Raw genomic sequence first — 26975 nt, 5'->3', positions numbered from 1 at the left:
TGAGCATGACAGCAGAGATTGCTTGGGGCTGCGGGTGGGGCTTCTCTCCCACAGGTGCTGGCCTAGTAGACGCGCACATGAATCTCACAGAGGGCCCTTGGCTGCCTTGCACCTCACAGCGAGCTAGAGCTGTGATAATTCCCCTGGAAGCAAAGGGGGAGGGGAGAAGGGGGTTGTGCTAAATGGGGCCCCACTCTTTCAAGGAGGGGAAAGACAAGCTCCTTCATGGTACATTTAGAGACACAGTTACACATTACAGTGCACCATTCTGGACAGGACTGTAGCAATACAAACCAGAGTGACCTTGTGCTGGGCTCCAAAGCCCCTCTGGACTCACCCTGGGAGGGTTTCACTTTTTAGGTCTACGGGTCTTCTCCGCCCCTAGCGCCCCAGGCTGGCTTGTGTTCAGGGCAGGTGCTGAGGTGTTGATGGCTCCCATTCCTGCAGGATCTTCATCCCTGAGTACACTGCCACGATGCAGTTCACACTGCGGAGCTGTGTGGTGAACAGCACAAAGGCGTGTGCCATCCGGGTCGTGCTGGGCTCCATCATGCTGCCGCAGTCCTTCCAGAAAACCCTCAGCTGCAAGGGGACAGCGGATTGCAGCCTGGTCCTCCATTCGCCCCCATGGGAGAAGTGGCTGCAGATCATGGCAGAGAATCTGGGCACCGCCAATGCCAGCGTCTCCTTTGAGATGATTGCCTCCTTCACAGGTGTGCTCTTGGATGCTGCCAGACATGTGGGAAGGGCCAGTGTGCACATCAGTCTGCCATGTCTCCACTCGGCTTTCACCAGCACAGGCTGGCTTGCTCCTGCGCTCTTCCTAGAGGGGGAAATGGGGGGAGGGGGTGGGGAAACAGAGGTGGGACAAGCCCCATGTCTTGAGAGGGGCAGCCTATACCGTGTGACTGGATGTAGTCATGTGGGTCACTGTCTCCTGTATCCCTGCTGCCTGGCATGGCTATGCCATTCAAGCTTTCCAGGAGGCTAGGATCCAGTTGTGCCTTGTGTGTGCTGCTGCTTGTTAAATGATTGACCAGTGGCTGTGAGGCCTCCCTGCGGTGTGCTTACAGCTGATTCTGTTGGGCAGAGCAGGAGGCCTGTGTTGGGAATTCAAAGGAGCCCAGGGTTTGTGAGCCACAGACTTCTTCAAAGGCCATTGGGGCAGCAGAAGCTAGCTCAGGGCACTGCAGTGAGAGAGGCAGCCTCTCCACTCCAGCACTGAGGCAATAAACATCTGCTGGCTCTTTGGCGGCTCTGCAATGAGCCTGGTCTCTGAGCGATGTGGGGCAGGCCACTGATGTATTGGGTGCCCAAGACTTGTTTGGCTCTCAGTGCCGGGTTTCGCTATGGGGAGTTTATCTGATCCTTGGAACGTTCTTAACAAATTAGCTTTCAGAAACTCTTTTCTCCCACCCGATAAGAGGGCTCTGGGGGCTCTGCCTTCTGCAGCAGCTGATGGGCTCTCGAGGCAAGAGAAGAGCGTGTAGGGAAGCAGTGTCTCTAGCTGCTGCAGAAGACAGAGCTTTGGGGAGGGGAGGCAGGCACTGAGCTCAGTAATGGGGCACTTTGGCCCCTGCGAGTACCTGGTTGTGGTGACCTGCTGCCAAAGTCAGTGGAGCACTGAGTGTCAAAGTTCAGATTGTGCCCCCGCGCTTTGGGGTTTATTCTTGGTCCTGTAACTGGGCTCAAGGCAGATTTAATCCCCCCCGCGCCCCAGTGCAGCAGCAGCAGCAGGCCTGTGGGAAGCTCTGGTGCCTTGTGTACGTGGAGCAGTTATGAGATGACCAGCACTAGTGCCCCATTCTCGTGTGGCAGCAGTTAGTGCGGCTGCGCCATGCCCCCTGTACCCAGTTGATGTTAGCAGACAATCCTGGGTGTCTTGCCTGTGCCTGGTGCTCTGCTCACAAGTGGGGGGACATGGCAGTTCTGGCTCTCCGGCCTTCATCAGGCCCCTGGGATAGAGATTTCAGCACCGGTTTTTCCAGTCACAGTGGGGCTCTGAAAGGGACACTGCCAGTGCTGGTGTGTCTAAAACGGCTATAACAGTGAACAGGTCCTGTCCCTGTCACTCAGATGACTGGAATTGCAGGGGAAGGGGGGGGAATCTAGGCATCCCATCCACTTAGTGTGTGCACCCCTACAAGTCTCAGCCACCTAGAGTGGTGAGGCCTGGTTTCTAGCCCTGGCCTCAGGATCAAATGGCTTTGCTTGGCAGTGCTATGAGCTGAAGGCCTAGCATCCCCCTAAGCAAAGTCCTCCAGTTCCAATGGACGGTGTGCTCATGGTGGTCTCATCATGCTAACCTTCCCTCCTTTCCTCGTTGCTCTGCAGCTTGCAAGCCGGGGAGCAGCAATTCATTCCTTAACTTCTACAACAACCTGAATCAGAACCAGAGCACTCCAGCCCTGGGTGGGGGTCGCAATGCCAGCACCCTGGGAATGTTGGGGAACACCACTCTACCCGCAGTGGGTGCTGCAAACAATGCGTCCGACCCAGGGACCTTCTGCCTTCAGAATCAGCCTGTCATCCGTGAGGACCTGGACGTTGCCTCTGCGAGGTTCAGAATTATAAATGGGCCCAGCATTCCTGTCCACTCTGAATTCCCCACGCTTCTCCTCTTCAACTTGAATACTGGCATGGACAGTGGAGGCACCCTGGTGGTGAACCTGCTGCTGAATGAGGTACAGTGTGCTCCCATGTAAGCTGTCACCTTTGTGTTGGCATCTTCTCTCTCTAGTTGCCCTGCCATGTATGCATATACACTGTTCGTGAACCATCTAGGGAGTGTAGGTGCTAGCAGAGCTGCAGGGGCAGGCCTGGGGAGGCTGGGAGTTGGTGGGGAGCTACAGAGCTGTGGGAGAACCTCCCTATACATTGCTTTTAATCTTTCAGTTTTACAAAGAATTTTACAGATCTGCCATTCTGTATCTAGCATGTCCTGCCAGCTGGCTCTGGATCTGCATGGGAGAAAAGTGTCCTGACTAGGGGGCCAAGAACTGTTATTTAGTCAGTGTCTCTTAGTCACAGCAGAGCAGAAAAGCCCAGCCTGTGGAGAGACAGTGGGAAAGAACTTGAGCTTTCACAACAGCCCTACCCAGCCATCACTGAAAATGGTAGGTTGCAGAGCCTCCCAAACAGCTGAGAGAAGCAGGGGGCTGCTCACATTAGCAAGGGAGGAAGGATGGTCCAGTAGTTGACATTGGCCTGGGACTTGAGACATTTTGGTTCAAGTCCCTGCTCTGCCAGGATCTTGGGAAGTCACAGTCTCTCTGTTGAGTGATGACAATTAAAATGTATTTCTCCATGCCTGTGATCTGGCAAAACAATATGTTAGAGTGAACAGCCTATGCTGGGAGGTCAGATCCACCCCCTGTTCCCCTTCTGGGGAGCTTCACCCTGATGTTGATGAATGACTTGGGCAGCGACTTGTGAACCTTTCAATGAGCATGTAATACATGCACTGCAGTGCATGCTGTATTACTAGCAGCACCTGACTAGAAAACTTCCTAATGCTCCAAGCAGGTTAGTCTCACCTCTTGCCCTGGTGCATTGCGGGTGAGAGCAATCTCCGGGATCCATGACTGGTCGGCATGTAGCAGTTCTCTAAAAAGGGCCATATTTTTGGAGTTTAATGTACCCTCCCTCTGTACACAGGCATCATTTATTATTAAGTACATTTACATGAGGTATAATGGGGAGCTGTCAAGTGGTTCCGTAAACCTGTAGATGAGGTGAAGCAGTGGTACCCAAAATGAGGGTAATGTTTGCAGTTCCAGAAACACTGCAACATGACTGACTACAGCTTTTACTGTTAATTACAACACCGTAATGTGGTGTTTATTGGTCAAAGCTACCAAATGAGAACATATTAAAAGATTTTCATTGAGTTGCATGGCCATGTATTTTGTTTTTCCAGAAATGATGAAGCTGTCTAGCATGTGGCAAAAATAGCAAATCTCAATATTTTCCAATATGCTGACATGAGAAGTTTTCACATTGCATATTCTTAATCGTCAAAGTATCTCACAAGTGATTATAATAGTTTTCTATATTTTCAGCTGAAATTTGCTGACCGGATCAGTATCTCACTGAGGGTTGTGTACCAGTAGCAGTAGATTATGTGCCCATAGTTTGAACTGCATAGTGGGTAGATATAAATATACATGAATTCCTAAAGTAATGCTTCTCCATTTGTAAGCCTTTGTGCATACAATGTAACATGTAGTCTGCCTGGTAGAAGGTTTTAATTTGTAATTGCCCATGAATGCAGTACTAGCTGCTGTTCTAGCTATTCTAGAAACTAGCATTTTAATTCAGTGGCGCTTATGCACAGGTCATTATTAGTGTTAGAGATGACAATACCCAACTTCATACTGGGCTTCAATTTGCTCAGTGAACAAAAATGGCAATTTTGATACTAATATATAGATTTAATTTAGCATGAGTCTGTGTACTTGTACAAAATGAAAAGTGGTAGTAGTGGGGGTGGGAATGCTAACAATATTCTATGGAAATTTAACCTCTACAGGGAAGTTAAGTATATAAAGACAGAGAGAATACAAGCCCCTTAAAGTTTACATCAAAGAGAAAAAGGCTCTCCGCAAACTTCTGAAAAATGTTTTGTATTTCAAGAAAATCAAAAGAATGCAAAACTATCAAAAGCCACTAGTGCTGAACAGAATTCTGTGACGCTGGCAGCAGACTCCCGGAGAGAGTAATTGTGTTGGCGGCCTCTGCATGAGTTTTCTAGTGTAGAGGATTTGCTGCCAGTACTCTATCACAGGGGTTGCTTTCAGAAATGCAGACGTGAGTCAGTTTTGGCACACCAGCAGAGTTGTATTGAACCCCGGAAAGAAACTAGACCCTGAAGCTGATAAAAAAGCATCATGTTCATCTGCATCTGTAACCATCGGAGCAAGCCCGTCTTCCAGCGACAGGTCCTGTTGCATTGAGAAAACCACATGAAAAGGATAAGAAACTTCATAAAATAGAAACATATGAGAGAGCAACCATTTTAAGGGAGGCAGCACTTCAAAGCAGAGATGGTGACATTGCAAAGAATATCTGTGGAAGACTTGATTGCTGAGGATGCAGTTTGTCACTCAATATGCCTTTCTTCCTACTTGAGTAAAGTGACTCTTAAAGCAAAACTATCCAGTTACACTGCAACAATACAGTCACCTCATTTTATCAGCTGATTGAAGAGATGTACATAATATCATTGTCTAACAAGAAGACTCTTTTTTCTGTCCAAGCTGCTACAAAGATACAGAGCCCTACTTCCTTCAGATGTCGAAACTGTAAACTGTTCCAGTAGCAAATTACTGGCAAGATTAGAAAAAACACAATGGTTCTGCACTTCATTTCATTCACAGCATGGACAAGGCAAGTCTACCATTGTTCTGTGCACCGCGGTAACATTAACTGATGCTATCCAAGCTGCTAGTAATCTGAAACAGGAAATTAAGTCATCCAAATGTTTTATGGATGTTCTTCTGGTGAATGAGCCTGATCAATAGCTTTAAAGTGAACAAGTGGTTTTATATAATTCTGCTTCCATGTTTTTTGGTCTGAAATAGCCAAAATGAAAACCTCGGAATATTATCCAAAGTCAGGTGATTGTAGTTCAGAGGTCAGCTACATTTGTGCTCCAATTGGTGCACGAGTTTGTCCTTTGGCTGATTGATAGATAAGAGGCATATAATTCAGCCAGCAAGAGGTATCATCCTTCAGAAGACATTTAAAGAAGATAGCTCTCAATTGCAGAGTGCATCGTATTTAACAGTTCCAAAATTATCATACCACTGCATGTAAGCCTCGCTGCACAGCTATATCATGAGTTTGGGTCTTGCAAATTAATTGATATATTACATATTCCTGGATTCTGCATCCGTTATGATGAGCTCAGCTGGCTCATCACTACTGCTGCAAAAACTGAAGTAGAAAGACTCCAGGGAGGTATGTTCATTCTAAATGAATTTATACCACTTCATGCTGGTGGAAAGTTTCTCCATGGAGGAGATGATAATATAGACATCAGTGTAGAGACCACTGATGGAAAGAACACCTTCCATTCAATGGCTAGAGTGGTATTTCAAGACCAGTCTACAAGAAGTCCAAGATCACAAGAAATATCACTGAAGTGTGGAAAAGAAAAGTCACTTACTCTGTCTGGGCAATCAGTGTTTGAAAAACCTAGAACACGTCCAGAACCAACTTGTCATGAAAAAGTACTTGAGAAAATAAACTCTTGTCACCTACATATGAACGCTGTCTGAGATCTCTCCTGGTGTCTTTTAAGATGACTACCTCGTGATGTCCTGCCAGTACCAGATGCTGCTCCTGCTGCTGTTCACACTCAGGTGGTTCCATTTTGGCCTGGTTTCAACCACAAGCTTGCAACAAAAAAGAGCACCTACACAGTAGTTTCATATACACCTATTGTGGAGACCAAACCAGCTGACATGGCCACAATCTATCCTACAATGCTGAAATGTAAGGAAATGACAGCAATATGCCATTCAGACCATGGATCAGCAGCTGAATGCTGTTGCTCAGCAAGTGAAATGGACTGTCCCAAATGAACTTGATACCACTGTGATTTTTCTGGGTGCTTTTCACACCCCGTGCTGCTTTAGTGCATGTACTGGGAAATTTTGGGGAAACACAGGATTGCGAGACCTTCTTGTTGATTCTGATGTATATGCAGCTTGTACTGCAGCTCAAATGCCTGTTGGTTAGCAATTCAATCATGCTCTGTGTGGCTTGCTTCTAGCATTTGAGGCCCTGAGAGCTCTGGAACTTTATTAATTTGTTCAGTGGTATGAGCAAAGAAGAGATACTCCTGTAGTTCCAGCATTTGTCTGGCAAATGTTGGCTGATGCTCAAAAGGTGTTTGAGTCTGAAGATACTGAGTCCTTACAACATCTTGTTAAAGAGATGATGCTGTGATTCAGCATATGCTACCACTACTGGAGGAATATCAGATAAGGGAGTATGCCAAGCCTCCTACATTCAAATTCTGGGATCGTTTTCTCCAGGTTATACAGATACTACTTCTGAATGTCCGTACAGAGCAAGAGGATGACTGGAAACTTCACCTATGCTCACACACAGCGTGCAATGCTACCATGTTCTTTTACTGCAGACAGGCCGTGAAGAAGTACACAGTGCCTTTGAATCTGGCATTTGCTTTGTGCCAGGCTCCTGGTTCTTTCAGTGAAATTTGGAGGAGTTGACGTCATCTTTTGTGTGGCTGGTGTAGAACAGCAACTACAATTTCACCTGAAGTTGATCGAGCCAAATGGCTACAGCAGGAGTAGCAGAATTTATTGCAATAATGCCTCCTTCATAATTATAAATTGGGCAGTAGGTAGTGATATGTTCGACGGTCTGTTGTGGGGAACCATACTCTCATGCTTGGGAGTCCTTCATTTTTCATTTGTGCGTTAGATGTCCACATATACCATGATTGGTTCGGATTCAGTTCAGAGTTGACCAAGATGACCGTGGAAGGTCAAACCCAGGAACCTTCTGCATGGGATTTGGCACAAGGTGCTTATTTTTAAAGTCTTGTTTAGCCCAATCTGTTTTCCAAGCCTCCTCCTGACCGTAGCCTGATTGCATGAGGCTAACTTAATGTTCCCTGAAAGGCTTGCGGTACTTAAGATGTTGTGACGGGGTGTTGTTAAGGTCTTGGTGGATAGGAAGATGTCTGTTTTCTTGGATTCGCGGAGCTTTGCAGAATGGCGCAGCAATTCAGCATATCGGTGGGGGAGTGATGTTAGAAAAGATAGCCATGATGTTGGAGTTGACTTAAGGGTTCCCATGACGCACCGCATCACTGTATTCAGATGGGTATCCACAAGTCACCTGTGGCTGCATCTGCTCCATACCAGTGCACAATATTCAGCTACTGAATATACAGGTGCTATTGCAGATCTTCTCAATGCTGATGCATCCCAAGTTGTACTTGCTAGTCTCTGGATTATGTTGGCTCTCAATTTTACCTTTGCAGCTACCTTCTCAAGATGATCATGGAAGCTGAAGGTGTGGTCGAGTTTCACTTCGCGATATGTTGGAGTGTAATCATGTCGCGCATTTTTACCACAGAAACCTACATTCAGTGTGGTTTTGGCACTTCTATTATCAAGATTAAATGCGCTTACTATCGTTTTCCAAGGGTTTGTATGAGCCTCCATTTCCGGGAGTATTGTTCCATAGTTTGGAGGTTCTCAGTTAATGCTTTCTCATGTCACGGAAGTTTGATACTTCGATTGTCATGGCAAGATCATCTACATATCCTAATTTTGGAGGCATGTCACTTATGTAAATAGTAAAAAGGGTTGGAGCAAGTACAGAGCCTTGTGGTAGCCCGTTTTTTATGGCACGGGGTGAGCTGGTCTTATTACCCAGGTACTCCTGTAGGCATCTGTTACTCAGCATGGTCCACAGCTGATGAAGTGTTTGGTAGGAAGGTATAATTCTAGCAAGTTTCAGCATCAGGCCTTTAATCCATACAGTATCATACACAGATGACAGGTTGACAAATACTGCACCAGTCTTTAGGGTTTTTTTTATAGCTATCTGTGGTGGGGCGACATCTCACTGGCATGGCGCCTCCTGCTTGTCGTCCTGGAAATTAGCTCTCCAGCATATGGAGCACCTTCTGCAGGCCGGTGTCTCACCTGCCGCTGGCCCCCATGTCCCTCCCAGACTCTGGTGCCCCTCTACGTCAGGATTCTGCCTCCTAGCAGTAACCCACAAGCTGGGTCTCCCCACCCAGGGGAACCCCCAACCCACTATCCCCACCTTGCCTCAGTAGCTACTGTCAATCACCATCTAACCCCCACTCACTGGGGCGACTGCAGTCTGTAAACAACTCATCACCAGCAAGGGGGATTGGACCAGCTGCTTCTGCCTATCTCTGGGCTGCCCTTCTGCAGCCCCAAGTACTTTTTGTAGGCCTTCAACAAGGCCTGCAGCCTGGGGTTTTACTAGGTTGGAGCTCCCCAGCTCCCTCTGCCCTTCCCCAGCACTGCTTCACCTCAGGTACCCTTCCCAGCTCCCAGGCAGCCCGGTCCTTCTCTCTCAGGAGCTAGAGAGAGTCGTCTTGAGCTCCTGGCTCACAGCCCTTTTATAGGACAGCTGTGGCCTGACTGGGGCGTGGCCCCAGCTGTGGCTGCTTCCCTAGTCAGCCTAGCTTTTCACAGCTGCAGCCCTCTCCCAGGGCTGCTTTTATCCCCTGTTCTTCAGGAGTGGGGCAGCCGCCCCACTACACCATCCTCAATGTGAGTTGTGATTGCCAGAACTTGGTCATAACAACTACATTTTGACTGAAAGCCTACGTATGCAACAGGAATAATTGGCTCCATAAAAGGGCATATTCTTTTGAGGCTGATACGTTCAAGAAGTTTATAGGTCATGTATAGTAGAGAAATTGGCCTGTAGCTTCCTGCTTCATCAGTGGGCTTTCTAGGCTTTGGAATGGTAATTACCATTTTCTCATGCCATATTTTAGGGATTTGTACTGTCCTTAAGGTAGCAGACTACAGTGTTGCTAGCCATTGAAGTCCTTTAGGATCAAGATGGTGGAGGAATTCTGGCGGAATACCATCAGGGCCTGCAGCCTTCTCTTTTTCATCGATATCTTCATGTTGCAAGAGACCCATGTTAGTAATGACCAACAGGCTAGGCGCTACTGTATTTATGGATACTGCCTAATGACTAGCAATTATCCTAAATGTGGCTTGGCAATATACATCAAGGACACCATCGCAGATTTTAATATTCCACCAACTGAAGAGGAGACCACATTTACCACAACTATCAAAGTAGGGGAGATCCACATTACCAATGTCTCTAAAGCCCCTAGCATAAGATGGCCAAATCCAGGGTATTCCATGCATCTATGCAGGTGATTTTAATAGTCACCACACTAAGTGGGGCTATAAAACAAATGAAACCGATGGCAAAGATCTCCTGGACTGGATGTCTGCACAAAGACTTACAGTGAATTTACACACTAAAACAACGGTCAACATTCCCTTCAAGCCGCTGGCAACAGGGGTACAATCCAGACCTAACATTTGTGTCTAAAGACGAAAGTGGTAACGCTCTCATCACATCACATGAATTGGCATTTCTGAATAGCCAACACAGGCCTATAATCTATGTAGGCATAGAAATTCCTGTGTTTTTTCCAAAACAGGTACTATGATGGAATTTTGCTAAAGCTGATTGGGACGCCTACAAACAGACTGTTAAGAAAACTGTTGCAAGGATTCTGGTGAGACCACTGTGATCTCAACAGTTCGCAGGGCTCCTGAAAGGAGCAGGAAAAAAGAACATTCCCCAAGGTGTCCGGAAAAAGCACACTCCCTGATGGGTGACAGGGTCGCAGGAGTTGCTCCAGCAATACAATCAGACCAGGAGCTATCACACCGCAAAAGCCCTACTATGCTCCCTTGACACAGCAAGATGCCAATGCTGGCTTGTCTGCATGCAAAACCTTGATTTTACACATTCAAACTGTCGAGCCTGGACACTACTGCAACATCTTGGGGCCGCTAATCCCACAGAGCATTGGCCACCAAAAATCCAGCCAAACTCAATAGCTTCCAAACTGGTAGAGAATACAGAAGGATCATTTGATAAACACACAAAAAGAGAAGTGTATCAACAACTCTACTGGACACTTGCATCAATCTCCTGAGGAGAACCTTCCACTGTAAGCACTGAGAAAGTAAAAGAAGGACTTGCCACAATGAAAAAAGGGAATTTGGAGTGACACGGCAACCGAGAAAACAGTCATCAAAGACTGAACAGGCTGCAGTGGGATTGTAGGACTGATAAGAAAGAAGCCAGCTCTTGTCAGACAGACCCTCACAAGACATCCCTTGAATGAAAATGCGAAAGCAGTGAGGAGAAAGAAGTGGCCTAACAAGTCCTTGTGTCTGCACTAGAGAGGAATGAAAAGCATGTTACAGCTCTTGACAACCACATCAGCAACAATATGATAAACCCATTTGACCCTGACTCATATCCGGGGTGCTTATCCACATATCTACTGGACCGCATGTCACATCAGCGGTACAACAGTCTCTACTGAAAACAGCAGTTGTTGGTGAAGAACAAATGGAGAGAATTGTGAGAGGTGCACTTGATTCTGGTAAGACTCATAGCTTCTTCAGCCCCATCAAAAATTTGGCATGTTGGGAAAGAGTAACGGACAAGCCTCAATTTCTACAGCAAGGACGTTAGTAGCAGTGCTCTATGACCAGAGCGAGAGAGAAAAGAAGACCCACAGAAACCTGAATTGCTTGTGCCTCAGTGTAGCCATCAAAAAGGACAAGTCACTGGCCAAACTCCCACCATGTGTGGACAGTTTTGAAGAGCATGTCAAAAGAGCATCTTGGCAAACAAAGATCTGGATATCTTCATGTCGGATTGTTTTGCATAAGAGTGTGGGAAACTGACATGCAAGTCTCAAGGATGAGGCTCGTTCTTATCTGCTGGGAGACAATAACAGGATAATAAATTAAAGGGTTGGCCAGGATGTTAAATAGCCAATGAAGTTACAGCTGTGCCTGTCTGCACCTTATTAACCAATTAGCAATTGCTTGATTGCCTGCATTAATTGTATAAATGAAATATGCTGGAGAGAAATAAAGGACTTAGCTGCCAATCATGCTGACTGAAGAGCTTTGTTCATGCCCGCTTGAGAGGCACCGAGACGCAACATCTTCACACAAAGGGAAACCAGCTTTGGGTCACTATTGCAACATGGCTGGAAAAGTGTAGATGATGAACTACTTCCTGTATTCTTCAAGGGCCCAGTGGCATCTGAGCTTCTATAAGACCTTATCTGTGCTGCACCCTGTTGTTACAGGCACAATCAGTTATGTCTGCACAATCTTCCCTGCACAGAACTGTGTATGTGCCAAGGCAATGAAGACTGTAGTAACCCATGTGCTCTCAACACGGATCATAATGATGAACAAGATGGCAGTGTTGACTAGAAATATCACCAGTGCTATTACATTTCTACAGGTGTCATTTAAATGTATTAGATTTTGTTTACCCTTTGGATTGCTGTGATGCTTTTGAGTCACAAAGAAATCTAATTTTATGTCTTGAAATTATACATAGTCACTAAACTAACAGAAACAAATGGAAATATTTCAAAGTGATCATGTTAACTTGCTGATGGTGTCATCCCTGTTTCTGTGGTAACATTACCACATGACAGATCCACACCATACCTCATCTTAAAGCAGACATAATAAGCTTTCAGATGATGTACGATGTGCATGTGTGTAGAGCGGGAACATTAAGTCAGCAAAATCATTGGTGTCTGCCATTTGCCTATAAGTCTGTTTGGTAGACTTGTGCCCTAGCCTGGCTTGCCCAGAGAGCAGCGAAGTGTTGCCAGATGGGTTTGTTCTACAATCTCTGATGCCAAACGCTCTGTTTGGGAGATGTGGGGAGGTATGAAGTGATATAGCTGGGAAATTTTGTGGGGCGGGGCTGTGTAACAGTATGAGGCAGGAGGTGGTGGTAATGTGTGGTGCGTTGGGCAGAGTAACTTTAGGAGGAGGGGTCAGCTTAATGTTGTTTCAGATCTTGTGTGTTTTGTTTCCTCAGACTTCCCTGAGCATAGGCAATGCTAGCGTGTTCGCGTGCGTGAGTGCTGCCTCTCCAGTGCTGATCCTCAACACCACACGGAACTGCAGCACAGGTACGGGCATTGCTGGCACCCACCTCTAGGCTCTGCTTGTATTCCTGGTGTAACATTTAGGTTCTGGAAGCATGGTCTCATGGCTGGTGCTGGAGCCTGGCAGCACTTCAGCTCCTGTTTGGTAGTGATGGTCTGTTTCAGCCTGAACCATCCTCTCCAAACCTTGCCCCCTGGTTATAAAGGGTCCCTGTGGAAGAAGCTGCCTGTGCTAGCGAGATAAGGGGGAGATGCTGTTACCACTGCTGCTGCCCAGCTTCCTGGTGGCGGAATGGGTGTAGTTGCTATGCTGGGGATCTCTGGACCTTGTTCAGTGGAGCTGAGGGAACCATCAAGATTCTGCTTACACTGCGGAGCACTGAGCGCCAGGGGAGTTAGCTATGGTGGGAGTGCTGGTGCAGTGAGTAGCCAGCTGCTGGTGGTGATTTAAGCCCTTACTCATCCTGCTGTGAGCAGGGTAACGTCACACGGTGTCATACAGCAGAGACGCCCCGGGCCAGCCTCACCTGGGCTCCCAGTGCTGTGAAGACCAGTGGAGCTGAACCAGTGGGTATCTTTGGACACTGTCCCTAGTGGGGATGGGGGCTTGGAGAGTGCTGAGGTATAGGGTCTGGGCTTTTCCCATTACCCCATATCCCTGGTCATGAGGGCTGGCTCCCTGGTGTGCTCTGATCTCAGGAGGCCAATCGTGGAGAGATCAGGCTGCTGTTGGGAAAGTATCTCCGACTGCTCCACAGCTCAGGGGATTGGTCTCAGCCTGGTATTTCTTTGGGTCTTGTCTCTTTCCTTCTCCCACCTGCCAAAGCTCTGGAGCCCCTGGGAGTTCTTAGCCATGTCATGTAACTAATGCAAACACCCTTTTTCTCTGAAGCTTTTTTCCAGGGCTACCCTCTAAACGTGAATGCGTCCTCCACAGAAGCAACGCTGATTATTCCCTATCCAGAGACTGACAACTGGTTCCTTTCTCTGCAGCTCATGTGCCCACAGGGCCAGGGGTGAGTGTACGATGGCTGGCTAGGAGCTCCCCTCGACAAATGCCACCACACAGACAAACTGCACCACTGTGCTGCCTAGCGCACTGCCATGGGGCAGCACACATGGCACCAGGAAGCCACTGGCACGAAGCCCCTTTGCTCTCACCTGGAGGAAGCAGTGGTGGAGGCTGGTGCTGGCTTGCATTTTTGCCTGCCCAGTGGCCGTGGAGGCTGGCTTTTACCTGACAGGTGCTGCAAACGGCCATGCTATAAATGAAAGTAAAACTGCTGTCCTACAGCTCCGCAGAGGCCTCTGCAGCCTTAGATTGAGAGCATTTCTCTGTCGTTTGAGACCTGCAGAGGCTGAAGTCACTGTCTCTTCACTGAGAGTTGGACAGTGCAGCTGCAGGCCAGGAATATCCAATCACCATCAAATAAACTCTGGCCCAGGGTGGCTCACAGTGCTCTGTGAGGCCTGTCCAGGTGGCTGGCTGTGCTGCTTCACCTCAGTGGTAACTCATCTCCCAGCCCCTGAGCACTAATTCTTCTAGCTGGTAGGACTGTGGACCTCAGGGTGTCCAGTGGCTTTCTCGGGCCAGCTGAACTCTATCTGCACAGGACATGCAGCTGCTTCACTTCTCTGGTATAAATTTACCTGATCTGGTGCTGATCCCGCAGTGGATGAGACTGAAGAGATGGGGGCTGCAGGAGGTGAAGGGAAATGGGGTTAATGGGAAGCAATCGCTCTACCCAGATGGACAGGATGGGAGCCAGGCAGCTGAGCCCATCACCCTGGGGTAGCATTCTCCCTACCTGGCTCATGTGCCTTTGCTATACAGCCAGCTCACCAGTCTGTCTCCTGTGCCCTCATCAACTCCCTTCAGCCCCATTCAGCAATCAGTATCCCAGCCAGGTCCTTCTCTCTGGCCAACAGCAAAGCATTCTGTGTGAAACAAGTAAGGGTGAGCATGGTTCAAAGAGGAACCAAGGCCAAGATGCCCAAACTTGGGGGCCTACAACCAAGTTTCCATGTTCACAGCTCCTGGCTGGAACCTCCTGTCAGCCCAGGTCCCATCCATACAGGTGTCCAAACCTGGGGGCCTGAATCCGTATTTAAACGCGTTGGCCAAGGTACTCAAGAACCCATTCAGGCCAATGAGCAGGTCACTAAGCATCAGCCAGGCCAGAACCCGCCGACATGTCCCATGTCTATGGCAACGGAAGAGAAACCCCCATGGGATGCCCCCTACCTTCATTCCGAGTGCTCCGTGCCCCTCCCACTCCCACTGTGCTGCTGTGGGTAACAACAGGAGGTGGTTTGAGGTGAGAGGTATCTGGATTGGGTCTGTGCTGGAATGTTTACATCCATCTCACATGCTGCCGGGGGCTGGGTGGCAGCATCATCCTCAGAGACATTTCAGAGGAGACTATCCAGAGCCCTCAAAAGTACTCTGGGTTTGGTCCTGAATTGGGTTCCCTGGACGGGGGGCAGGAGGGACAGGCCAGTTGCGGGGGTCAGGCTCTTCCATGATACCCGGGGGGGAGGTTTCTCTAACCTCCTAGTTCTGAGGAGCCTCCACAAATACCCTCCCCACACCCATTTATCACTGTGGTCCATGAGGCTCTGGAGGCCTTGGCACACCACTTTGGTACCGTTATGGCTGCTCCATAGCATGCAGCAGGGGAAGGGTTGGCTCCCCGGAGAGGTGCCCGTTGTCCGCAGCATTCCTCCAGCCCCTGGAGAGGGGCAAGTCTACTGGTGGAGATCAGGTCGCTGGCAGCGCAGCACAGGGAGCCCAGCACACTGAATGGGGAGACTGCCAGGGTGATATCAGCCCCAGGATCTCCTGGCCCCAGTGCAGGGAGGGGCTCCAAGCTGTGTACTAGCCCTCGGTTACCCTGGGGAGGGGATCAAAGTGCTTTCTGTCGGCAGCAGGTGCCTCTGCACATTCAGGCTCATCTGACAGTCGAATCTCCTCTGGCTGCAGGGAATGTAACAAAGCGAAAGCCAAAGTGACCGTCTCCACATACCTCACCCCCTGCTTCGACGACTGTGGGACATATGGACAGTGCAGTCTTCTGAGAAGACATGGCTACCTCTACGCAGGCTGCAGCTGTAAAGCTGGTGAGTCCCCTCTCTCTCCGGAGCTTGGGCTAGCCTTCTGGCAGGCCTGCATGTCCACCCTGAGGCAGAACTTCCCCTTTCCTGTGTAGGGACTCTGATGTGAGGCAATGGAATCCAGGGGCTCCCAGAGTTGGAGAGTGTAGGGTGAAACCACAGCACCCCATGCAGCCCCTGCACAGGCAATGCTCAGAGACCCCCGTGCTAGTGAGCAGCACTGGAATAGCCCACCTGCAGTGGCCACAGCCACCTCCAGCTTGGAACACCTGGGGAAGGGCCCCCTGGCTGCAGCACTTGCTGCTCTGGGCCCAACTTCCTCTTCCTTATGAAAGTAGCTCCAAGACCGTGATCTTCCAGTGGCATCACTAAAGGACAGCAATGCAGACAGTCCTGGGCCAAGCTACTGGCAGTGAGACAAAGGCCTCTCACCCTTAGGAATGCAGTGATCCACAAAGAGCTCTTACATGTTTCTTGGCTTTGCGAGCTATGAGTCTGTATCAGATAGAAAATAGCCCAAGGAAGATGCAGGATGACTTGGCTAGTTGCCTGCATGTGTTAGGCCCCATGTAGCCATCGGGGGGTGCCTGGTCCCTGACTCTCGCAACATGTCTAAGAGTTACAGTGTGGATGGGATAGAGCCATGTCCCTGTGGACCTTAGCCCAGTTCCTGAGACATGGTTAGGTCCTACCTACCCTACGCTATTCATTGTATTATGTTGAGGTCAGCACTTAGAATTCACAGATGGGCTTCTAGAATTTCCTCCTAAATTGCAGAGCTGGGAGAACCCCTCCAAGTCTTTTCTGAAAACATGCAGGCACATCAAACCCAGCATTTTGCACTTCTTGGACCTTTCCATGAGTGGCCTAGCAGGGCCGATGAATACTGGAGAGTGTTGGCATGAGCTCTGCAATTCCTAACTGAACATTCACCCTACAAACCTGTTCTGGAGAGCGACACCCATCCAGTCAATCAACAGAATTGGCATCCATTCAAAACTAACCCGCACGCCTGGACCTGGGACTCTCAATGGCTCAGAGCAAGTGGCTGGCAAACCCACTGCAGTCTGGGGTTTCACAGTAATTACTTAACATATCCTTCCAGCTTTGGACAAACTTGAGAAAATCGTAAGCTCCTCACAGACACAGAGGTGAAATTTGCCCAAAACTCCTGGCTGTCTTTAAATTCCAGCCAGCTGCTTCCTGGTTGTCTGGCTGCAGCCATGTCGCCCTAGAGCGAGAATGCAGCCTCCTCTGTAAACTGTGGCACTGGTTTTCAATCCTGGTTCTCTGGCTTTGCAGGAATCTCCCCTTTTGAGCCCCCACCCACTGGAGGGCGTCATGCCCCAAGCCACTGATCACTGTGTCTGAAAAATAGCTTAGTGAGTAGGGAATGCCTGTTGTGAGTCACCCTGGAGATGGAGAGAGCCCTGACCTCCAGGAGGGATTGACAGACCCAGTGCAGCTCATCAACAGCCATCCCCGCTAACCCCCACTGTACAGGAGCAGTATGGAAACCTCTCCAAAATAAGGGTTAGGCTCTGCTGGGATGTTCCCCAGGCTTTGGGGTCTGGGCCAGTGCCAGTGTAAATTGAAGACCGCACCCCTCCCGGGGCTGGTACATCACTGTGTGCTGAGAGCAGGAGTGTCACTGGCTGAAGGTTTCAGATGGGCAGTTGGAGCCATGTTACCTGGGACTCTTGGCTAAACACCAGGAGCAGGAAGGGGTGTAGTGTCCATTTGTATCTTGTTACTGTGGATTTGATAGCACATTGCCTATTGGCATCACTGTGACCCCAGCACAGGAATCCTTCCCGAAGGTGCAGTCTGCCCCATTTCCTGCCAAGCTGAGCTGCTGCAACAGAGCCTGGGGTTGCAGGAGCAGGGGAATAGGCAGATGGCTAATGCAGCAAGTGCATTTGGTCACCCACAGGATTTGGAGAGAGGAGATTGAGAGGGATGTGGAATTTGTCACATGTGGGGATGGGTTGTGTGTGCCTTTGCTAGGGAATCCTTGGACAGCTGTTGGCATGTTATGGAAGCCCTGGAGACATGCCATTGTAACCTCTCTCTGCTGTGTGCCAGGTTGGAGTGGATGGAGCTGCACTGATAACACTAAAGCCCAGTCTGTCGGCTCACAGAATCTGGCCACCCTTCTGCTCACGCTCAGTAACCTCATGTTCCTGCCAGCCATTGCAGTTGCTCTGTATCGGTACTACCTGGTGGAGGCTTCTGTTTACACCTACACCATGTTTTTCTCCACGGTAAGTCATGTCTGTTCGCTCTACCACCCAGCAGCAAGTTGGTGTGGGGTGTTGGGCCCTCCCCAGAGGCTATAGCCACTCTACTACCCCCACCCTCAAATTGACTGCTCCTGTAGCCTGCTTCTCTGTACCTGAGAGGGAGAGGCTTAGCAGGAGGGTGCTCTCTTCCTATAACCCCCACAGTTCTTGGGAACGCTCACTGCCATCAGCTGGGCACTTCCAATGGAGAACAGACCCGTTAAAACACATATGCCCCACCCCATGTGAACCTTCTGCCCATGCAGGGGAACCTGACAGGGCTGCTGCTCCGTCCGAAACTTGGCATGAAAAACATCCTCATCACCCTGCCTCCTTTCAATGTCATGTTAGCGTCCCAGCCGGACCCTGATCAATGGGAACCTTGGGAGAGCTGTGTGGGGCTGGGGTGCTTGTCTTGTGTATTAATTACCCTGTCTCCCAGTGAGATTGATTCTCTCTATGACTGGGTGCATCCCTCTGTAGGGCCTGAGGCAGACATGGACCATGCAGGCCTAGGGGGGAAGCCACAGTGCACTCAGTGACAGCTCACACTCTGCCTTGGCTAGCTGGGATAGTGGCCTGGAGCCTGGACCTTCCACTTAGCCCATGAGAGGGCTCATAAGGGCTCATATCTAAAGTATGACACGTCTAGTACCAGAACAGCCCCTCCACTCCCCCACTCCAGATCGGGACAGGAGCCCTGGGGAATACACCCAGTGCTGTTCCTAGTTCCTCCTGCACTGAGTGCAGGGAACCCAACAAGCCAATGAGGCAACTGAATCTCTGCAAGGAGGCGAAGGGCAGGCATTAGTCATGACCAAGCAGGGCAGCAAGGAGGTTTGCAGAAGGGGAATGAGGCTGAGGGATGCTGCTACTATGACTTGAAACAGTGCAGTCTCCAAAGAACAAAATTGCCCAGCCTCCCCCCCGCACCCCCGCCTGATTCTTGGGCCCTATGGGTGAACTACAGAGCAAAACCACCACTGCCTTCAAAACCTGTTTGCTTTGCAGCTCTTTTACACTAGAAACATCAGGTGCTCCCTTTCCCCTCTCAGCCGGGGAACCCTTGGCGAGATCTCTGGGGGACATGAACAGGGATGTCACGTGAGGCTGATCTGTCCCAGGCACTTGCAGATGGGCTGCTGAGTCTGTTAAGAAACCAGCGTTTCCTCTCCCTCAGCCCTTGGCAGGCCTGTCACCAACAAATACAGTTCAAAAGCAGATGCTCTCCATGCCTGCAACAAGGCACCAGGAGACCCTCCCTGTAGGTACTCATAGCTCCAGGGCTGAGCCTTTTGTATTTGTCTACCAACTCCATCCAAAAAGGAGCTTGGCCATGCGAGCATGTCGGCCTTCTGCTGCACTTGGCTCTTCTCGTTCCCTGCCTCTAGTTCTACCATGCGTGTGACCAGCCAGGAGTCGCTGTGATGTGCATCATGGATTACGACACTCTGCAGTACTGCGACTTCCTGGGCTCCGTAGTCGCCATTTGGGTGACGATCCTGTGTATGGCCCGAGTGAAGAAAATCTTAAAATACGTGAGTAACAGGCATTCACTGCACAAAGCACCAGTCACCCTGCAACATGAAACACTCAAGGATCAGCACAACAGCTGTTATTCTGCTCATAATTCCTCAGTCTACTGGCCAGTCCAACCCGTCTCCTACAGCCGTAGACTCTCCATTCCCATTATCCCACAAGGAAGGGTTCTCCTGTAATGTGTACATATGATTCAAAGGCCTGCCCTATAGAAAAGGGAATCTGTTTCAGAAGATCAGTTTAGTTTAAAAGCCAGTGCAACATTTTTAATATAGACAAGCACTACGGCTGCATGTTAACTGTAACACTGGCATTTCCTGGCTTCCTGAGCGCTGGGCCATGCAGCCCGCACCCTGCATCAGTGTTGTGGGCTTGGCCTTTTGCATTTAAATTCCTAGGAGATTTTGAGAGCGCCCTATTTCCATAACTAACTGGTCCAGGTGAGCAAAGTTTACTGTGCTCTTGAGGCCCAAGCCAAAGGCCGCTGTAGTTGGTGGATAGGTTTCCAGTGACTTCACTGGGCTTTGGATCAGGCCAGGGCTGACATAGCAGCACATGGCTTGCCAAAGGCTGACTAGTATTGCAGGCTCCATGCCCACTGTTGTGTGCTGCTCTGCGCCCTTGTACCTGTGTCAGTGGTAAAAGCCCCGGGGATTCTAAATGTTCATACGTGTAAAAGCCCTGAATGTCCTTGGTACTTGGCTTGATGTCTCTTAAGGCAACCCAGGGCCCTTGGCACAGCCCCACTCGGGGTCCTGCTTGGGGTGGTGGGGGTGCCATATGAGCCATCTGCTGGGCTAATGGGGACAGCTGCTACTTCTGTTTGGGGAGACTGGGCCTCCCCATTCCTTGACCATGGCTGAGGCAGGCTGGAGTTTGTCTGTGTCAGGGCACTGCCAGTGCTACCCAAGCAGAGCTGTGCTGGGGCGGTGGAAAACGAGACCTTCCCCACACAGAGTCCTCAGCTGTGCCAGTATCGGGCCCTCCAGAGCTGATTTGAGTCAAACTCCTAGAGATGAATAGGGCAATTCACCGCTCTCTCAGCCCCTGGTCTCAGGCTCCCTGCAGACACTGAAGCAATAGCTCTGAGAGGGATGAATTGCCTCATTCATTTCAATAGGGCGGGGCCTAATGATTGATTTCTCAAATATCCTCATTGTGAGCATGCAGAAGGGAAAGGGCTGATAGGGTTAGGCAGGTCTGCGCTCAGTACTTCCTGCCTTCTCACTCAGCTGGGTCAAGCTAGGAGAGGCCAACATGCCTGCTCAGTTTAACCCCTCCAGCCCACGTGTTGGTGGAACCACCTGGCCTCTCCAAGCAAAGAACCAGACCTGGGGTCTGTCTTCTGAGGTGGGAAAATGGCATTTTTTCATCTATTTAAAAAAACACTTTTCTAAAATGGCTGAAGGGATTTTAAGTCAACTTCCAAACAAATTCTCCATGCAGCAGTGACTCGGCGAATGAATGTCCAACTGAGTGTGTGGCTAAGTTAGGACTGCAAACCCTGGGCAGTCTGTGAATGGTACTGACCCACCTGGACCATTGTGATTCCTATCCTGACACCCACCTAACTAGCAGAGTAGGGAGAGGGCAAGTTTTCCTCCTGCCCTGGTCCTTTAGCTGAAGAACCCAGGGGAATGTCGAGGCTGAGACCTGCGGTGCAGGAAGTTGCTTGTCACAACTGACTGAGACCGGCTTCTTAACCATTTCTTTTCCTGCTAGCCCCAGAGCGCAAAGCTGGGCAGTGGTGAAAGCAAAGGGTTGGGGGATAGGAGAACTGGGTTCTGGTCCTGACGCTGACGGGCTGCGTGACCTGGGCCAAGGCATATTCCAAAGTGGCCCAGGGTTTTACGTGCCCGGTGCAAGATACTTGGCCTGACAGAGCCAGAGCACCTTCGCCCTGCTGGGTGCAGATGGGGCTGAGGGGGCTCAGGACCTCAGGCAGGCCCAGTGTCTCAGGCTTACTGGCCACTTAACCCCTCGGCAGTGTCATTTCTCCATGTGTCAAATTGGAGAATGAGTTCTTTGGGGCAAAGCCTGTGTTTGTTTGTGCAGCACCCAGAGCCTGACTAGGGCCTGTGTGTAGGTGACCAGATGTCCCAATTTTATAGGGACAGTTCCGATTTTTGGGTCTTTTTCTTATATAGGCTCCTATTACCCCCCATCCCCATCCCGATTTTTCACACTTCCTGTCTGGTCAGCCTACCTGTGTGTGCTGCTGCAATACATTCAGCTGAATCTTCCCCTCCCGACTGGATCTGTTTCCCCCTAACCCCTTTGTGCCATCCCCCTTCAGTTAGCTTTAGACTATCACACATCTCCTTTATTCGCCCTCACTGAGCCAAACTGTAATCTCTCCTCAGAACTCGTCTCCTGCAGCTTCCTGACTATTTGTGTTGGGGAAGCACTGTGGAGCCCAGCCTGGGCCAGGGCCTACTGTGTAAACACACAACACCAAGACCGTCCCTGCCCCAAAGAGCTTTTCTGTTGCTCTTCTCTGACCCTCTCCAGTTTCTCAGCATCACAGCATGCTCAGCACTGAACCTGCTGTTCCAGAGCCACATTGGCAGGGCGAGTGTGGCGCTTCTCTCTGTCCAGGTGGCATTTTTTATGCTGTGCTGTTGTATCCCACCCACATTCCGGAACCTCTCTGCAGGATTCTCCCTTCCAGGGACCCTGCATTTGAGTTAGGACATTGGCACCCACAGGAGCCAAGTGACAACAGTGCGCTGCACAGCACTGCAAGGCAGTCTGGTCGGTACGTTCCTGATGTCAGTGTTGTCCTCTCATCTTGCTTAGGTTCTCTTTGTGCTGGGGACCCTGTTAATTGCCATGTCCCTGCAGCTGGACCGCAGAGGGATTTGGAACATGATGGGCCCCTGTCTTTTTGCTCTCATCATCATGATCATGGCATGGGTAAGTGACTGCTGGGCTGGGGCAGTGCTCCATCTGTTACTGCTTTCAGAAACATGTTTTTAACAAGGTGGGAGCAGGGAGGAGCTGCCACAGTGGCTGAGGGGGATGAGATCCCTGACTGCCCCGATGAGTAGGCCTCAGGCAGCCTCCCCTCCGCCCATAGATCAGGGTGACCTGGGGATGCACTGACCCTGGTGAAGGGGAAGGCTTAGGTGCTTTCAACTTCTGTCTGATCCTTAACTTGTTGCCACAAGTTAACTGAGGAATTCCCAGGTTACCAATCTTGGCCCGTCCCAGCTGCTCTGGCAGCTCTAACTCGCCAGCACGTCTCATGGCCAAACTGTGATTGCTGGCTACATATTTGCTCTGGGCCTTTAAAGGTACAGCGACCGTGACTTGGTTTAAATGTGTAACTTGGTTATTCTATGAACTGAAGGTATTTGGGGCCTTGAATACAAAATAGACAGGGCCAGGCATTGCATCATGCTGAGGCGGACTCTAAGCTTCCTTCCTCAGGACTGAGATGGTACAAGTGACCTCTGTTTCTGGGAGGTGCAGACCTCTTAGTTATCAGTTTGTTCGCCTCCTGGCTAGGTCCCCGGGTACCAGTGTGAGCGTCTGCTGATCCCCACAGAAGAGGTGGATCTGTGCTGCTGTAACGCTTCTCTGGTATTGTGCCTTTAGGTTTACCATGGAGTGAAGCGCCGCCATTGCTACCCCACCTCATGGAAGCGCTGGGTTTTCTACCTCATTCCAGGGATCATCTTGGCTTTTGTCGCCATCTCGGTGTATGCATTCATGGAAACCAATGACAACTACTATTACACGCACAGCATCTGGCACATCCTGGTGGCCAGCAGCGTGGCTTTCCTACTCCCGCCTCATGACAAGCATAAGAACCCCTGGGCCTGGTCACAGAAGCTCATCTGTCGCTATCAGATATGCAAAAATGACCGTGAGGAGCTCTATGCGGTGACCTGAGTCGGGCTGGCGTGCAGGGCTACAGGCCAGTGGGATGGAGGACTTGCTTGGGCCCCTCTTCTCCAGATGAGTGAGAACTGCCACCTGTGCATACTCAGAACTCAGTAATGCACTTGTTAGCTAGCCAGGGCAGCACAATGGCTGGGCCTCTGCCTCTGGGGAAAATGGTGACAAGTCCCCACACCCTTCCACGGGATAGGGAGAGGCTTTTAATGTTTTTTTAAATAAAGAAAGGAATAGCCTGCAACCACATGCCACCAAAAAGATGAGAGCTCCATTCCCTTCTGGCCATGGCAGCTGGTCTGGGGCTCACTGTTACCTACCATAGTGAGGGCTCTGGCACCAGAGCTCCTCTCCAGATGCCAACTCCTCGCAGAGGACTCCAGGATGGTGCCTGGCTTTGTTTCCACTAGGAGTTCCTGTGGTCTCACCTCGCTTTGCCATGGAAAGGGCAACTACCCCAGCTGTGCATGAGCTGGAGCTGGTGGCCTCCTTCAGCAAGACATGTCTCTCTCATCTTGGCAGTACTGGGGAGCTGCCCATCCCAAAGCAAAACTATGGAAATAGAGGCACACCGTGTCCATGTGTTCTAGAATTAGCTGCCCCTTTCTCCATCTCCATAATATGCTCAAGGGTTTGAGTCCATCACATCCTGCTTTGCATTAGGGGAATAATAACTGACGTGGAAATTCTGCCACTGAAGAACCAAACCCCAGATCAGGCTACTGTTTTCACTCCTGTTCCTATCAAGTGTCAGGTCAGCAGCTGCTGGAGTTTGTTTAAACGCCCTTGGCGGCTATAGCAGTTCTTGTGATTGCAGTAAGTAGTTGAGAGAACATAGATGAGTCCTGGATAGGGGGTCTGTCTTACAGAGGGGGGCAGAATGAGACACTAACGTCCCATGTATTGGATAGCTGTGTCTTGTTCAACATGGCAGGACAAATTTTCAACCTGGCCTTAACTAGGCCTCCCTTTCCACAGGTTGAATCATTTGCATCCACAGCTGAGATCATGCCCAGGGCTGTCCGTACCCATACACAAAGTACCAGCTGCGTAGGGCACCAGGAAATTTCCTGGTGCCCTGCACAGCTACGTGCTGCTCTAGCCCCTGCTCCAGCTCTTCCCTAGGGCTCCTGCCCCTGTTCCGCCCCTTCTCTGCCCCACCCCCACTCCCCTGAGGACTCCAGAAGCGGTGAGGCCTGCACTCACCGGTAAGTAGAGCAACTCGGCCCCAGCCTGCTCCACTCCCCTGGCTCCCAGCTGCGCTGCCGGCGAGTGCTGGGGAGCAGTTCCCCCCACCCCCCAAGCCTGGGAGCCAGGGGAGCATAGCAAGCTGGGGCCGGGTCACTCCACTTCCCGCAGGAGGTGGCCATCCCCCTCTCAGCCCCCCGCAGAGGCCTGGAGCAGGGCCCCACACAGCCCCCCTGGGGCCGAGGGACTCCCCTGATCATGTCGATGTCAAAGTGCATGTACCAACGAGGGGATCAGACACCTCCTCAAACTAAACTGCAGGGGCTAAACTGCAACTGCAGCTATTTGTGTGCAGTTTGTGTCACGCAAAAGGAGGTCAGTGCCTGAACATCTGGCCTGGTGGATGTTCAACGTATGTGACCTCTGGCTTTTCCCTCAGGGATGCTGACTATTTCATACTTAGGCCTGATGTGAGTAGAGTGTTGTATACAATATGGAGTCTGACTGCTATTTGACATCAAGGATCCTTCCTTCATGATGATCAGCTGCAGAGGAAGACAGCAAAGACTGTTTAAAACATGTGGTTGGGAGAAGGGAAGAGTAAGAGCTGTTAATTAAGGGCACTTTCTCTGGGTAAGATTATTTGGCTTTTGAAAAGTAGCCCAGCATTTTGCCTGCTGCTTACAGTCTCAAACTTTACCCTTCTCTAGCAACTAATCCAGCCACCAGCTAATTTAAAGTTCCAACAAACTCTCTTCGGGGGGCTGGACTGGATTTGGTGCAGGTAAATCTGGGGAAGACCTGCAAGCTGAGTTGACCTGCATCTTGATCCTGGAGTAGAAGCAGAGACGAGAACTTCACATTGGTTGCCATATTTCTTTACAAATTAATTTTTTCAAACAGATATACAGATGAGTGAATAACACTCATTGTACCTAGATGAAAAAGCCACTGATGGAAGGAAAAAAATGGTTATGGCTGCAGGCTGTTTAGAAACACTTGCATCTCTTCACTCCGTGCTACAGGTAATGTGAATTTATATGGAAGATGCTGAGCAGTAACACTAAGTGTTGTGGTAGTCTGACTTTTTAGTTGTTCCAAGCAACATGAAGACAGGACTTTTATATTGATATATAATGTCCCAAATCCACTGGCCTTTGTTATTCTGCTATAGGCTTGGATCTCTGTCTTATTGTTCCTTTCACTTCCTGTAGCAATGCTCTTGTTAGTAATTTTGTACCTCATTGGAGCAGGATTTCAAACACTCTGGGATTCCTATAACTTAATCACCAGTTTTTAGCACTTTCCCTTCAGTTGTTACTACTTAGTTGTAAGCTGAGCACTTGGCCTTAGAGTATTGTAATACATTGTTTGCAACTCTTTCATACATAGAATGCTGCATTTGCAGCTTTGATGCTGCATATTAACTAGATAGAGCAATAATACTCTAATTTATGCCTTTTTAATATAGTTTTCAATGCTGTGAAGCACATTGAGCTTTGGGATGGGTGACGGGGGGTAAATCCCTGTAATTATTTTGCTAGTCTTATTCCTCTTCACCCCCAACACTATGATGGAAAAGAATTATCTTGTATAATTTTACTGGGAGAAATAAATATTTTGTCAATTACCTCACGTAGAATTTGAGCAGATGCCAATATTTAAATACTTGATTTTTTTGCTGTAATACTTGTGGTTTAATTTTATTTTATATAGTGAATTTTAAAGCTTCCTGTTTTTATAATTTAATAAATGTAATTGTACTTGAAATCATCCAATCTGCAATAGCACTTTCTGGAATGGGATTTTATATTTGTATGTCTAAGGCAAGAAATCAAATAAAAAGCAAAACCAAGTTCTGCGGTCCCAGCCAGTCTCTTCTTTCATGGGTATGATTGTGTGGTGATGGTGCCCTGGAGGCTGATGTAATCTCTCCATAGAACAAGCTTAACATAGACAGCGGTAGTGCATGTTCCTCCTTCCCCACCAGTGAGTCCCCTTTCCTGGCTGTAGGGAACCCACTGTGCGAGGGAGAAGAGAGTTCAGGTTTTGTGGCCCATTCAGTCCATGGCCTCTCTGCTGAGACCATGTTGGTGGCTTTTGTGGTGTGCATAAGTATCCAGTAGGAAATGGCCTGGGAGCACCAACCTGATTGCACGTAGAGCACTAAACAGGCAGGCAAAGACATGGAAATGGTCACTTCCTGCTAGGGTTACTGGCAGAAAAGCTGAACT

General features: G+C 49.5%; 1 protein-coding gene across 2 annotated transcripts in view; it reads left to right on the top strand.

Moving 5' to 3' along the window:
* Positions 1-26596, top strand: part of PGAP6 (post-glycosylphosphatidylinositol attachment to proteins 6) — a 62127-nt gene extending 35531 nt beyond the window's left edge. For both annotated transcript variants that reach the window (XM_044980424.1, XM_044980425.1), the window contains exons 5-13: positions 448-713; positions 2335-2684; positions 12649-12742; positions 13611-13734; positions 15702-15838; positions 17918-18096; positions 19506-19652; positions 22453-22569; positions 23254-26596. In XM_044980424.1, the coding sequence (XP_044836359.1) occupies positions 448-713; positions 2335-2684; positions 12649-12742; positions 13611-13734; positions 15702-15838; positions 17918-18096; positions 19506-19652; positions 22453-22569; positions 23254-23550 (1711 nt within the window). In that variant the 3' untranslated portion in view covers positions 23551-26596. The remainder of the gene's footprint in view (positions 1-447; positions 714-2334; positions 2685-12648; positions 12743-13610; positions 13735-15701; positions 15839-17917; positions 18097-19505; positions 19653-22452; positions 22570-23253) is intronic.
* The last annotated feature ends 379 nt before the right edge of the window (positions 26597-26975 follow it).

Source organism: Mauremys mutica, chromosome 11 (genome assembly GCF_020497125.1).
Source record: "Mauremys mutica isolate MM-2020 ecotype Southern chromosome 11, ASM2049712v1, whole genome shotgun sequence".
Taxonomy (NCBI): Eukaryota; Metazoa; Chordata; order Testudines; family Geoemydidae; genus Mauremys; species Mauremys mutica.
This window is presented reverse-complemented; position numbering and strand designations above follow the sequence as displayed.